This window comes from Nelumbo lutea, chromosome 3, assembly GCF_056320005.1.
Source record: "Nelumbo lutea isolate HS-2025 chromosome 3, American lotus-T2T, whole genome shotgun sequence".
NCBI lineage: Eukaryota > Viridiplantae > Streptophyta > Magnoliopsida > Proteales > Nelumbonaceae > Nelumbo > Nelumbo lutea.
Window position 1 is genome coordinate 15,261,574 of NC_142686.1, and position 14,580 is coordinate 15,276,153.

The following is a 14,580-nucleotide window of genomic DNA, read 5'->3' on the forward strand; positions in this document are numbered from 1 at the left end:
ATTCTTTAAAAACTGAATAGTTGACTTATTTAAATTCGATTACTAACCTTAAGCTCTTGCAAACTCAATTAAAATCTCTTTAATGCTCAATCCAATAGAGATCGTAGGCTGAGAAAAATAATGCAATCGTCTGCAAATTGCATGATGAATTTTCGAGCTCTTTTGCATCTTTGCACCCAATCGGGTTTCCAAGAATTATCATTTCAGTAACCCAGAAAATCAATATACACACATTGATACTATGAATCATGAGAATAAACACAATCAACTAATAAAAATATTCTTTACAAAAGCAATTTTTTTTTCTAGGGCTGTAATCATATACCGCTACATAGAAATGATAAATGTTTGGAATCGTAGTTTAGACGTGAGGCCAACTGGCCTAAGCTTGTATTAGCATTATTTGGAAAGGATAGGATGAGAAAGTGTCATTATTTCATAATTATGTTTGAACAAATGATCAATACAGCGCCACCAAAACCAATGGCAACAGATGACGAGAGAACTTTGGTCCAAGGAAAGTAGCCACATCATGGCATACACTCTACAGACCCGAAGTCAGGTAAGTACGAGATTAAGAACCTGGAGATGGAGGATAATTGAGCATTAACTCATGACGACGACATTTTCAAAAAAAAGTTAAAAAACAACTTAATTGTCATTATCCAGACATTAAGAAAAGAACTAAACTACAAGTCTATCACGTTTGTAGGGTAATTCATTCTTTTTGGTAATAAAGGGATATATATTAAGAGATCAAACAGCAAGAAACGAAACTAAATTACTATTCTAACATTATAAGAGTTGATCTTGTTCTTCTCGATATCAAAAAAAATAATACTCAAAATACAAAACTAGTGAACAGATTCGCTATCGAAATGGTACCAGTAATCACAGTTGTCCAAACTCCTGAAAACTATAAGCAAAACCACATTAATAACAAAATCATAAAAAGCCCTTCAATTCCCGGTTCAGCTCTTCATGGCTTGCTTTTCTTTAGCCTTTTGGATCTTCAACACCTTCTTCACAATCTTTTGTTCTTCCACTAAGAAGGCTCGAATTATTCTGTGAAAAATAGAATTTGCAAATACTTATATCAAAAGAAAAATAAAAATTAAATGGGATTCCATGTTGAAGATAATTATGGAATGATATGAACACACCTCTCCCGTACGGCACTTCCAGACAGTACCCCACCATAAGCACGATTCACTGTCCTCCTGTTCCTGGATAATCTAGACCTCTTGTATTCAGCAGGTCTCAAGTGAGGAATCTGAGGCAAGGAGTTTACATATCAGAATAAAGGTCGCATGAACAAAGATATTGAGATCGGGTAATAAAAAGAGCGTCTTTTTGGAGAACAATGAAACATAAAAAATAACAGATCATAGTTTTGAGTTTTTGTTGCTATTAAAAAGTAAAATGAGACTAAAGAACCAAAAACCAATTGGAAGCCCAAATGTGAAATGTACGAAACCTTAAATAATAATGACATTTGAATATGGGTGCACAAGCAGATAAACTTGATTGTCTTTGTATAATATTCAGTATTAAGCCAGCAGACAATGTAAAACATGGACGCAAGTTTCTCTTGCTTATAGCCTAATAGTGGTCATCATCACCATATTTATGATACCACCATAATACCATATAAATATAAGGGTTGCTTATATAAATATAGCAAGTACTATGTAAGTGAATTCATTCCAAAGCATCATTGCAGATAAGGATTTGTAAATATTTGGTGAAAATTATGAAAGCTGAATAGTTGAGAAATAGTTATGAACAATATCATGTAAATATTCTCAACTTGTCATCATGAAGAGGAAGCACGGTCCAAGTTTAAAGCCTGATGGTGAAATGCAAACGGTATGGATAACGAATGGCAGATCACAAACTGAAGTGAATCATGTCCTTCCACAAGCACTTGTTAAGGCAGCACCATCATCTAGCTATGTAATAAATGACGAGATCCCATGTACATCATATTTCAAGAGAATGGTTTTGCTTATCAGAAAAGAGGACAAAGAGAACTAACAATGTAAAACACAGATTTCCAAAAAAGCATAAGAAGATACCATGTACATCATATTACAATAGAATGGTTTTACTTATCATAAAATAGGAAACTTTCCAGAGAAAGGGCGAAGAGAATGGTTTTGCTTATCAATTAACTATAGAACTAACAATGTAAACCACAGATTTCCAAAAATGCATAAGATCATGTCATAGGGAAACAAATTGCCATTTAAAAATTAAATTTTCTAAGCATAAGCAAAGACTAATGATAATTAGAAAATGATCATTTGACAGTCAATAGAAAAGAATGATCAAAGATTATGAGAAATGCATCACATTCATCACAAATAATACAAGTCTTGCTAGTTCGACTGAGTACACTAATTAATTTAATCCTACTGAATGCAACTATGCTAGTTCAACTTATAACGATCACAAATGAAGAATTCTGTGAAGATGGACTCGGAGGTAAAAAAGAAGTTGTTTTATGGTAGGAATTTTGTAGAAAAAAAAACAAGTAGTAAATCATTTAAATACCATTATCCATAAGAAGCAATTGGGGGAACTAGATAGAACAGATTCCATCAACGAACTAAACAGTACCCAACAATTAAGTGACTCTGAAAAGGAATCTGATCTTTGAACCAAGATTAGCATGGTTAATAGAAAATGACACAAGAAATAAAACCCTAAACTCTAATATCCATCAAAACGTTGGTGGTTAAGGGGTAACTAAATGGAGAACAACGAATTAAGACACGAAGACGTACCCCTTGGATTCTCTTCCCGGTAACAGGACACTTAGGCCCACTGGCTCTCTTCTTGGTGTTCTGGAAAACGAGCTTCCCACCTGAATTCCAACACAATCAGAGTAAATTAATACACCTCAAAACAAAAATCAAAGAAGAATATCGAAATTCCTTCAAAGGCAACTGATACATTTAGAGATAGCGAAAACGATAAACGCCCACGGAGATCCGTAATCAGAAATCTTTAATCGAATAAAAGAATGTAATGTAAACATAAAAGATCGATAAAAGGAACAGCATAAGCAACCAACCAACCAATGTAAGTGCACTACTTGGAGACCAACGTATATTACGAAAAAGAATGAAGCACAAAAATGGTATGGATAACACAATAAACCGCCAATGGTGCCATGAATAGAAGTATAGTCAGATTTCAGCAGAACTATGTGATGAACAGCAAGCAGGCTTTGCGAACTAGGGCTTATAGAAAGGATAGAACCACTGGAGCAAATTAGGATTTTTGCATCTTGTTAGAAAGTCTGAGAATCGATTGATACCTGGGGTTTTGACGACCCGTGTTTGGTTGGATTTGGTGGCATAACTATGCCGCTTCCGGTACGTAAGACGCTGAACCATTTTCGAGCTCGAGCCTTAGTATCTCTCGCTTGCTTATGTGAGATAGACGAGAACGATTGAAACAGAGGTTTTCTTTCATCAAAACAAAACCATTAAAAAGGCTTCTTAGTTTTCGAAGCCCTAGATCTGACGGCTGTAACAATTCGTTTTAACGTTCAGGATTAGATACATGTAGGGAAATAAAATTACAATTTCCACCCTATATCTCAGCTTCCGGATCTCTGCTCACACAAACTCTGCCCACGTTTTATCGCAGTCACACATGGAGAAGTGTGTTGTGAAGAGACGTAGGCAGAGTTTTTGTGTGTCAGGAGATCCGGGCTCAGTCAAGTTGACAGTGCCATGGTCATGGGTTGCAGTGTAAACGGAACCGGGTCCAAGTCATAGCAAATGTGGGTCGGAGTAGTGTGTTGTGAATAGACGTAGGCAGAGTTTTTGTGTGTTAGGAGATCCGGGCTCAGTAAAGTTGACAGTGCCATGGTCATGGGTTGCAGTGTAATCGGAACCGGGTCCAAGTCATAGCAAATGTGGGTCGGACATGAGGACCCTTTTTTCTCTACAACTAAATTAGTAACGCCTTTTTTACAAGTTCGGATCTAGTCCAAACTCAGGTCTCAACGAGTCGGGATTTGCTCGTCACATGTAGTTATGTGAAGGGGTCCGGTCTCGGCAGATTTGAAATCAGGGAAGGCGCCAATAGGGGTGTCAGTTGGACTGGGTTTGGTCCAATTCGATCTAGTCAATTTTGAGTTCATTATAAAGAATCAAGTTCAACCCAATCCAAGAAATGTTTTGGACCAATTTGGACCGGGTCAATTCAATGTTTAGACCGTCCAATCTGTTTAATTTCGTTTTGATTTAGATTGGTTTCAACCCAAACCCGATTCATTGATACATATATTTTTATTTTTATATCAATGGACTAGATATTGGCTTAATCCAACCCAATCCAATATAAATTTGTTATAGACGGATCAGGACTAATCCAATCTAATAAATATTTTGGACCATATTGGTTCAATCCAATATGTCTTGTTGGTCCTTCCAATCCATCCAAATTGATTTTGGACTAGACGGGGTCCAATCCAAACCCGGTCCATTGACACCCTTAGCGCCACCACACACCAACCTCATAGCCATTTTCAGTCTTGCATTGAAAACATCTCTATACTTAAGGTGAAAATGGATCGGATCAAAGTCCGACCCTATTTCGTCGGATTCTGATATCCCCTATTCGAATATTCAGATCGGGAAAAAATATTTGAACCGGGCAAAAAAAGCGAACCACCCCTATCCAATCCGACATATATGTTACTTTATTTATTTATTTATTTATATAAATATATAACACATATATGTTATTTATTTATTTATAAATATATTATTTATATTGCAATTTTACAAATTTGTAATATTATTTGTTTTTATAAATAAATATTATATATATATGATGAAAATAGTTGAAAAGATACTTGTATTTTTTTGTTTTTTATTTAAATTGTTACATTTTATTTATCTTTTAATAATTTATTATTTTTTTAAAAGATAAATCGGATTAGATTAGATCCGACTATCCAACATCCTCATTGGATTTGAATTCAAATCTATGTTTGTAAGACCTAATTGAATATTCAGATCGGATCTGTTGTTCATAATATCGAAGATTTGGATATACTCTAATTCTAATCTGATCTGATCCGTTTGCATCCCTGTCTATACTCAATTTTTTTATTCATAGTAAAATTATCCCCGATACATAGCTAAGATGTGATCTAACATGTGATGTGAGGTTGGTGTAATATGCACTAGGAACGAACAAATCCAATTTCAGTCCCAACAGTCATTGCAACCGATTCCAATAAGTTAAAAACTGTCTAGGATTACAACTTGGGTGGCTTGAGTTAGCATTTTATATATGCTTTGGACTTGGGCCTTCGAGTAGTTCTCATTTAAAATTTGACAAAAGGCCAACCTAACATGTACATATTGCATCCCTTAAAAAGCACCCAAAAAAGATGCATTTGGTTAAAAAAATGCTTATATTTTCTGATTTTATTGGTAGAAAAAAATTACATATGCTAGAAATACATGATATTGAAAGAGCCATGATCAATCAAACTACCATGTGAATTTTAATAAGTACCACTTGATTTTTTTTAAAGCCCAATCAATACCACATTATTTGTTTTCACTTTTATGATGTTGATAAATACCCCTAGTAACAGGTTTTATAAATGCAAAGCTGGACGAAAACAATCTAATGTGAGTTATTGAACCCCCAACCTAACTCTAGAGCAATAAGTTGGGTTGTTCGATTTGAAGAATTTCAATTATATCAGACTCAAGTTAGGGTTTTAGGTGCATTGAATATTTAACAATTTTCAAACCCTACCCAAGTTACACCTCTTTGCCCTACCTAACCCTAATCCAAACTAACTTTTTTCATGTTGAGTTTGGACAACATTTAGATTGGGTTAGTTTCTTCATTTCATTTTGCTAAATGCTATTATTTTTCAAGCTTAAACATTAGAGGATGATGGTTAGGGATAGCAATTTTCCACATAAAATCGGGACCCTATCTTGCTCCATTCCAAATAAGGTAGGTTTTCTCCGGTCTTAAATGGAAATGGGAAAAATATTTTTGTCCCAAATTAGGAACGGGAATTTGCATATAATTCTTCAAACCTGCCCAGAAGCCAAGTGGTAAATTATTAAAATATTTATAGGTTTAACATTAATTTTTAAAATTCTCATGAATTTCCTCTAATTTCAAAAAAAAAAAAATTAGGATGCCATAATCATATTTATGAAACACCCCCAAATTCAGATAGTCCTACATTTGAAACACCTCTAAAATTTAATGTATCTTTTTTAGGCAAATTCTTTGGGGTGGAGAAAATTTGGGGATTCTCCATCCCCAACGGTGCCCCACCCCAAACCAACCCTGCCATTGGGGATAAGATGGGGACAAAATAGGGGATTTTGGCTACGGGGCGAGGACGAGGAGGGGGTGCCCAACCCTGATCCCCGCCCCCGTTGCTATTCCTAAGGATAGAATTGCAGTGTTTAAGGACGTCATATTTAATCATAATTTAAAATTGTTTATGTATTCAGACATACAAAAAGATTTTAAATAACATTTTTACGTACAAATATGAAGACATATCGATTCATATTTTTCAACATAGACCACCTCATATGATGAGTAAAGAAGGCTGAAAGCCACGAATTAAATTAGTCATTATTTCTTTCTTTTCTTTTAAATATATATATTTTATCTTTGTGTGTGTGTTTAGAGGTCTACACAAGTGGGGTTAGACCATTAGGATATGGATCCATAATTAATGTATAAATACATAAAAAATATATATTATTATGATATATGTAAAGAAATATGTTACAATTAATAGAGTGAGATACATAGAAATCATACAATTTTATTGATAATGTAAATTAATCAAAAGTGCTAGAACATATTATATATTTCTTTTTACAAATTAATACATGCACAAAGTTATTATTATATTATTTTTTATTGAAGTTATAGGTACAAAACATATACAACTATTATATGTGAATTATTACATCAATTATTTTCTATTTTCCTATTTTAATTTTTAACATTAACAAACAAAGTCAAATAAAATTAATTTTCAAATGTTTGATAAACGATATTTTTATAGTTTTAACTTAAAATATATCACATATATTAAAAATTCTAAGTTATATATCATATGCAAATTCATAATTTTTAATTACTAAAAATAATTATTCCATTAATAATATTTTTATCCATATAAATTTTATGAATAAAAAAATCTTATTCCATCAATTATTTCCTATTTCCCAACTATGTTCATTGCAAGGGTGGGTTGTGAGGAACATTTGTAAACATGTGTTCCAAACTGATTATGTACACACAATATCAACTTATCCGGATTCTTATTTTTCAGCAATAATTGGGGAAGTAGGGCTATAATCAGGTTGGATTTGGATCAGATTCAGTTAGCTAAATCCAAAAATCTCAGAATCGATATTAGATTTTGGATCAGATTTAGATTTAGTCCACTCTATTATCATTAAAATTAATGAAAAAATATTTTTTAACATATATATATAATTGGACTCAGAATTTTTGTTGGATCAGATTGGGTTAAATCTACATCTGATCCGATTACCAGATGCAGGGTTTAACATCCAAATCTGAATTATATATGTCGGGTCGGGTATAAGAGTTTGGAATTCCATTGACAGCTGTGGGATGTGAGATAATGCGACATAGTTATCCTAATTTATAGTGAGATTTTTACAAAAAAAAAGGTTTCATGAATTTGCAAACAGATATATTTTGAAACATATTACAAAACAGTGAATGGGACGAGAAAATCATTTTATTTGACAAATTGCCCCTTTTATAAATCTACAAATCAAATCAAGAAGGAAGGGCGGAAGTTACTGTTCACCGTCTTCCTCCTCCCGAGCACGAAACAAAAGATGTTCTATTATTGTAACAAATAAACTATCTTTGTTACATGAGTTCTGTAGGAATTCCCTCTGTTACTAAACCATAGTATCCAAATTTACAATATATTTTAATTATATCCGAATTCGCAAATTCATCAAACTTTATTTTTTTTTAAAAGCCCATTTTATATCTAATTTATAAGGTTTTATTATAGTTAGTTAGTTAGTTATAGCCCACCAGGGTTACATAACGTATATCTATAGCATCAAGGCTTGGCTAGCCTTGGAAAAAAAAAAGGCTTGTCTGGGCTAGCAAGCCAATCTCTGCCTAGCCTATTTAATAAATGGGCCTTAAAATTAGGCCCAGAATTATCCCATAAAGCCTAAAATGCAACCCAAGCCCGGGTCATGGTGGTTCGGGCTCGAGTGAGAATGCGCGTGTTTGGTGGGCTTTGCAGAATACAGAATAGAGGATGTTGCATTAAGAAATATGGAATAAAGCAGAGAGCGAGTTATTTCCTAAAGGCTGTGTTTGGTTGTAATACGAATTTATTTGTACTGATACAAAACCATGGTAGTGCAAATGATTTCGGTGCAAATTATGATTTGTTTTTTGTTCAAAATTTATCTTATTTTACTTGATTGCAATGCAAATGAAGTAAAATAAGACTTGAAGCAGAATAAAGTAAAATTCAGAACAAAATTAAATCAGAATTTGCATTTGTTTCATTTGCACTTTCATGCATTTGTACTAATGCAAATAAAATTGCACCGCAACCAAACACAGCCAAAAGATCAAAATATTTTTTGTATATTTCTTCTCCTTTCAAAGTATATATGTATGGATCTACAGATGAAAGACATTTTAAAGTGTGAGAATATGATGAAAACGAGTTCAACATGGAAACAGCAAAATTGAGGGTTCTCTCTGAATCTTCCTTCCTACAAAACTAATCTTGTTTAATTTCTTTTGACACCATAATAGTTGGTCTGTCGTTATTGCCGACATGTTCAGTACTCTGGACATTAATTTCATATCAACCTGTGAACAGAACATGGTTTGATCGAATTTGCCTTCTTGATGGTGTTTCTGCAATCTCTTCACAATGCAATTTCCACTTCTCAAAAGGTCTTTGAGCCTCTTCTCCTTCTGTATGGCAAAATGATGATAATATGGTTAGAGCAAGGAGCCCCTTTCTGAATAAAAATGCAGAGTTGGAGAATCAAAACATTCAAATAATTAGAAATCCAAACCTTCTGAAGATTTGTTTGCACATCCATCAGAAGTTGAGAGTCTGCGGAGTTTTGGAGTTCAACTTGGGTCCCCAGAAATCCCTTCAAGATCACATTGGTTTCATCCTTATCAGCACGAAGAAAATCCCAGAAGATTTGCATCGACTTCTCAATGATCTGTGTTAGCATTGTACTTGTGATCACGTCATTCTCTCTTCTCTTTCTTCTCCCTTTCGTTTTGTTTTTCACAGAATCCTCTGCAGTGGCAGTGCAATGAGTGTCCATATAATCAAACACGTTGACATTCATGTTAATCGAAGATTTTATCTGCTTTTGTTACCTTTTATAACTGGAACTTGAAGAAGGTTGCGAAGAACACATCGATTCTTGACATAGTTTTGAACCCTGGGCCCTTCGAAAGTCTCATTCTCCAGGAATCTCTGGATGAGCACTTGAAACTGTTGAAATTCTCCGGCGACCTGGTTGTATCGCCGGAGACCATCTGGGTCCGTTTCCTGCAGCTCTTGGGCCTTGTTGTATTGCCAATTGAGGATCTCCCAAGAGAGGCAGACTTGTCCTACATACACCATTTCCAAATCTCTCTGCAGCTCTCTGGCGAACTTCATCGTCGGGTCAGCCTCAACCCTTCCACGTTTAAACAATCTTAAGTTCTGGAGCAAAACGGAAGCGATCGCTGGAGTGGACGATCTTCGGCTTGAAATCGATTGAAGTGGATCCTTCAGCTGGAGAAAACCTATAGATAGACACAAAAACATAAATATGAGAATTTAGGGCCTCTATACTATAGCAACTTATTAAAACTAAATAATTGATTTTTCTCTTCAAACCTTAAACCTGCCCGACCCATTTGTTTAACCCGGAAACCGGGCTGGTTTAATTCAGAACAGTAGTCATTCTCACCCGTCACCCCAAAGCCTTATCCCTGAATCTGAATGCATGATTTAACAGTTGGGCACCAAAAATCATTTTGAATTTTTGATTGGATTAGTCTAGTAGTTGTGCAACATTATGTACCTAGCTTTTACTTTTCTTGTCTTTTATATAATTAAAAGCAAAATCTGATTGACAAAAGATTTCTAACCCAATCAAGTGGAGCAAAATGCTTTGAAACATTTCTAGCCTTCATATATTTTTGAGCAGAGGACAAATGGAAACTAAGAATTGCTGCTCTCAAACTAAATAGAGACTCATAGTGGGCAACCCACCAAAAGAAAAAGTTCCACTTGGAAAGTGGTCTAAAAGGACAAAACAAAGGAGAAAAACAATAGTAGTCAATAATACTTCCAAGAAAAACAACTGGCCACCCCCCCTATCCATATCGGAAAACAAAAATAATAAAAACAAACACATCCATGTGAATTTTTGTAGTCTTTCTTTTACACACTGTATTGTACAATTAAGTGTTAATAAAAGGAGTGAGACTATTAGCGCAATAAGCCAATTAATTTAAGTGTTGGTAGTCGGTATCTCATTTTGTCACATACTTACACTACAAGTCTAAGAAAAATAGCCTACTCGTGAGTCGTGACTGGGGAAGTTACTGTCTAATATTTGTATTACGGGTAGCTTAGGCTTGACTTGGGAATTGGGATGTTCATACGTTCGGGTATCATATGTTATCTGGGCAAGCCCACATTGCTTGGTGCCCGTTTGGAGGGTTAGGCTGAACAATAGTAAGCTGCTTCAGCTGTTTTGAGGCACTCTACAGGCTAAAAATGACTAATTGGCTCTTCAGATTTTTCACCATACATAACTTAAGGAACGTCTGTATAGGCCCACCTTGAAAAGTCAGAACCCATTGTGTTTCAGTTCTGAGTTTACATCTGCGCCCCACGAACGCCCCACAGCAGCACATCTCACCGTGCATTAAGAATACCTCTCGTACTTGCCATCATTGGGAGATGTTCCCAATACACGGTTGGTTGGAATGTGCTATGGGGCGCCCTGTGTGAGCCCCAGATGTGAATTCTTCAGTTCAGCCCTCCCAAACGGGCACTTAATGAAGCTTTGTATGTACTCATTCGAAAGGGCTGAAGCTGAAGCACAGCGGCTTCTTATTCTTTGAGGTGGGAAGCATCTCAGATTTTATTTTTTCACTGAACCTTGTGGTTGAATGGGTTGGGATTTGCTCTCACAAAGCGCACCTCACACCGATTATACAGCACATTCCACCTAATAGTGAACATGTCGGCCATAAATAATAAATACAAGTACCGGAAATATTTCCGATGTGCGGTAAGGCATGCTCTGTGAGGAACAGATCAGGCAGCTGAACAAGCTTCGCTGAGTCTTTAACTGACCCTCCCAAACGAGCCCTAACCCTTAATGTAGCTTCATCCTAACCCCATAGATTTCGTGATCACCAAGCCCATGATCGAAATTCGAAACGGCCAAAAGGAATATCCCCAAATTCCCTTAATAAGTGCAACGACTCTTGGACTAGTCATTTATTATGGTCCAAACTCCAGATGGGCCCATAGATACATCGCACTATGCAACATTACATAAAAGGGATTTCTCTTTCGCTCCTAAAAATGGAGGGAATGTTCCTCTCGACAGTGGCTTTTCATCCACCATCAAAAGAGCGTTCTCTCCTCTTTTTGAAATGTGCTCTGATCAGAGAGAAGATGATTTGGCACTATTCCACCAACGATAAATAGAGCTAAGAAGAAAAAAAAAAAAGTTGTAAAAAAGCAGAGCTCCGTTAATATCGAGTTTTGAAGCTTACCAATTCCATACATCTTCTGATAATTCAAGATATCGAATTTTCGCATTCTCTCCCTGTAACTCTTGTAGAATCTGTGTAGCTCGTCCATTCTATCCTCGTGCAGATACTTCTCATCAATCTTCCAGGGTTTCAGATCTTCCATCATCTTCGGGGATTCATTTTCTTCTAAGATGGTGGGAAGTCCTGTAGCTCTAACCTTTCTCAGTTCCATCCTCAGCTGTTCTATCAAATCCTGATGTTCCCACAGAATCTCCAACCTGTTTGTATCATCTAATTCTGATACTGATGAATCCTGCAAATTCGGTTGTTCAGATCTTTCTAAACCATCCATTGTCTCTTTTTCTGGGCCACCGTAAATGACTTCTGGGTCTGGGATATCTTCGTCGTCGCTGAAATCTTCATCTGACAGAACTTCTGCGTGTACCAGATTGCTTGATTTTTGAAAACTGGGTTCTTCAGAACTTCGAATCTTTTCTCTTAGTTCAATCTCATTGTCAATACTATTGCTTATCTGTTTGATGGGTTTCCAAACAGAGAATGGCCCATCGCTGATTTCGATGGCTCTGTCCAAGAAGCTTGAATTCTGCAGATGTGGCTCTTCGTAACCTTGTGTTTCTTCTGATAATTTTACCTTCTCCCCATCAAAATATATCTGAGTTCCAGTATCTAATCCTTCTCCGAAATCTCTCTCCGACAAGAACTCATCACTATTGGAATCAAAAGCATGATCCTTCAGAGAAAATACATCGCTTAAACTAATCGATTCCGGTTCAGAATCTAAAGCCACAAAGTCCTTTTCGAATAGAAACTGAACTTCATAAGAGATATCCTCCTTGCCGGGTAAATCAGTTTCTGGACTAACTTGCTCTTCCTTTTCAGCTACCTGAGCTTCTGTGAGTCGTTCAGATTTTGTTTTTCCTGATTCTTCTTTGCTGAGATCAACAGGACTGTAATTTCCTACTGATTCTTCGTAAACAACTTGAGCTTTTGAATAGAGTTGTTGAATCTTCTCCGATAAGAATCCACCTTGGATAATCTCATTATCGCTGAAAGAGTCATAATTTGAATCTGCATATAATTCTTTGACAGCGAAGCTCACAACCTCCGGCTCTTCAACGAAGCCACAGAAATCCTTCCCAGAAGAGAATTGATATTTACTAGTGTTCACCTTGGGGGCCTTACTGGGGTTAATGGAATCCTCGGATTCTCTGTAACCTGTAGGAGTGTCTTCAGAGGTATGAAATTGAAATTTGAAACAGAATTTCGGTTCCTCTTCCTGAGGAAACCCATCATCATGATCTGAATCCTCAAAGTTGGTAATTTCAGGTTCTCTTTCAGGCTCAAGGCAACTTGAAGCAACAATTGGACCATCTTCCCGAGGAAGGACAGCCTCTCTATCTGTAACACCAACGGTGGTGCAACTTTTGTCATGGCTCTCAGAAGTATTATTTGTTTTAAATCTGCAAGAAGAAAATTAATGAAATAATAAGAACCCATCGCAATTCAACATGAATGAACTGAAAAGTGAAAACTAAACAGACACGCGAATTAACAAACATGTAATTCTGCTTACCTAAAGATGTAAATACTGATGAGGCCGATCAGATAAAACACGTAGCCAGTGGCAGAGAACCAGAAAGAAGTAACAAAAAGGAACATTTTTGTGAAGAGGAACTCATTAACAGATCTTTTGTTGAACAAATCGAAGTGGGTAGTGGAAATGAACATCTTTGGTGTTCCCATCAATTCAATCCACCTCCCTGCTACTTGGGTTTGAAGAAAGAACAGAATAACCGTTCTGGAAAACTCTTCATGTTTCCATTGAATTATGTCAAAAGATAAGAGAATGAGGAAATATGGACTTCCTACCTATAAAAAAGAAAAACGAAACTGCAGGGAAATACTCGAGGATTTGTGAAAAAATCTGGTTGAAAGAGGTTGAAATCTAACCTAATCAGCGAGACTGGAGGGAGAGATTGAGCTACTTTCAAGGGGAGAAAGGAACCTGCGAGCAACTTTAGCTCTTGCTGGTCATTTAGTTGCTTAGAGTTCTCAGGTTCTGTTACAGTTAGCTCGCTATATAAACGTTCAAAAGAAGATATATCAGTTGAGGAGTCCCTGTGTACCTCCCACACGTTTTCACGAAGAGAAATTATTTAACTGTCAAAGTCAGGTTAAATTACAAAATTAAGCAACATATGATGTTTATTAGAACTCCCTCTCTCTCTCTCTCTCTCTCTCTCTCTCGGTCTCCCTCCTCCAAGGGGAAATTGTTTATCAAGCGTTCATGACTGGGTGGATTCGATTTTAAGGCACACAAGAAAGGCAAGAGGGCCATAATACGCTGTAATTAATAATGTCATGCTCCAAATGAACTAACCATTCAATTAATAGAATGGGTCAAAGGGGTCGCAACTCGCATGGGGGCTTCATTTAGCATCTGTCTGTGTGTGACGTACATGCGTACGTACGATGTAACAGTATTTAAAAATTATTGAAACATCCGAGAATGAAAGCATACACGTTAACAGAAAGACAGTTAATTCATTGTGCATTGGACCACTTGGTTAACAGTCTCCTACATCTGGAGGATTATAAATTCTATAATGAATGAAAGGGAAATGTATAATGCATCAACAAAATGCTTAGGTGGAAATATCGATTCACTCCCCCTCGCTCTCCCTTTTTGTTGTTTTGTGTGTGTGCGAAGATTTATTATGTTTCTCTCCG

The 14,580-nt window shown here is 36.1% G+C and overlaps 2 protein-coding genes across 2 annotated transcripts; both read right to left on the reverse strand.

Moving 5' to 3' along the window:
• Positions 1-724: 724 nt before the first annotated feature.
• On the reverse strand, positions 725-3,471 carry LOC148863135 (large ribosomal subunit protein eL34-like). The gene is made up of 4 exons (XM_088975799.1): positions 3,326-3,471; positions 2,790-2,869; positions 1,164-1,273; positions 725-1,065 (listed from the first exon to the last, which is right to left on the reverse strand). The coding sequence occupies exons 1-4, from the start codon at positions 3,402-3,404 to the stop codon at positions 972-974; spliced, it is 363 nt and encodes a 120-aa protein (XP_088831925.1). The 5' UTR covers positions 3,405-3,471; the 3' UTR covers positions 725-971.
• Positions 3,472-8,661: 5,190 nt separating this feature from the next.
• LOC148863136 (uncharacterized) lies at positions 8,662-13,970 on the reverse strand. Its single transcript, XM_088975125.1, has 5 exons — positions 13,424-13,970; positions 11,851-13,310; positions 9,442-9,855; positions 9,123-9,358; positions 8,662-9,018 (listed from the first exon to the last, which is right to left on the reverse strand). Exons 1-5 carry the CDS (start codon positions 13,591-13,593, stop codon positions 8,764-8,766), a joined length of 2,535 nt encoding a protein of 844 aa, XP_088831251.1. The 5' UTR covers positions 13,594-13,970; the 3' UTR covers positions 8,662-8,763.
• Positions 13,971-14,580: the final 610 nt, after the last annotated feature.